This window comes from Sinocyclocheilus anshuiensis, unplaced genomic scaffold (genome assembly GCF_001515605.1).
Source record: "Sinocyclocheilus anshuiensis isolate Anshui unplaced genomic scaffold, SAMN03320099.WGS_v1.1 scaffold941, whole genome shotgun sequence".
In the NCBI taxonomy this organism is placed as follows: domain Eukaryota; kingdom Metazoa; phylum Chordata; class Actinopteri; order Cypriniformes; family Cyprinidae; genus Sinocyclocheilus; species Sinocyclocheilus anshuiensis.
Genome location: NW_015555791.1, coordinates 438,869 through 439,385, shown reverse-complemented (window position 1 = coordinate 439,385; position 517 = coordinate 438,869). Strand labels below are relative to the sequence as shown.

The 517-nt window shown below is 37.7% G+C and overlaps 1 protein-coding gene across 2 annotated transcripts in view; it reads left to right on the top strand.

Moving 5' to 3' along the window:
* Positions 1-517, top strand: part of LOC107674837 (synaptotagmin-7-like) — a 173,507-nt gene that overhangs the window by 161,812 nt on the left and 11,178 nt on the right. For both annotated transcript variants that reach the window (XM_016468952.1, XM_016468953.1), the window contains one exon: positions 478-494. In XM_016468952.1, coding sequence (XP_016324438.1) covers positions 478-494 — 17 coding nt within the window. The remainder of the gene's footprint in view (positions 1-477; positions 495-517) is intronic.

Sequence of the window (517 nt, the reverse complement as noted above, 5' to 3'; positions counted from 1 at the left end):
ATTAATTCAGCTGGACACACTTTCCTTATTTTCTCCACAACAAATGGCCAAGCAAGCGCAGACACTGACAATATTAAATAATATAATATTATACAATAAACAAATTTTAAATTCATAATTTAAAAGGATTGGGAATCGGTCCTATTTTTAAAACAAAATACTAGAATCAAATGATTTCCATGAAATTCGTTGACTGTTGCAGAACGCTGTGCCAAAGCCCTTTGACTGTGTTTTTGGCACCACGGTTCAGCAGCCGTACTGAATCAAAAGCGGCACGACAACAGAAAATGGGGTTCTTCAAAACTACTAAAAGTATCATTAATGGAATCATTTAGGAACAGGAATCATTTAGTGGAATTGGAAACGAGTCGTTAAATTCTTTACGATTCCCCACCTGGTTTTGAAAAGAGCGGGAACCCTGCTGTGCCCTTCAGTCTTGTTTACCATCATCTCTTTCTCTTTTGTTCTCTCTCTTAGATCTACTTGTCATGGAAGAGAGGCCCTGCATAGGTCAAAC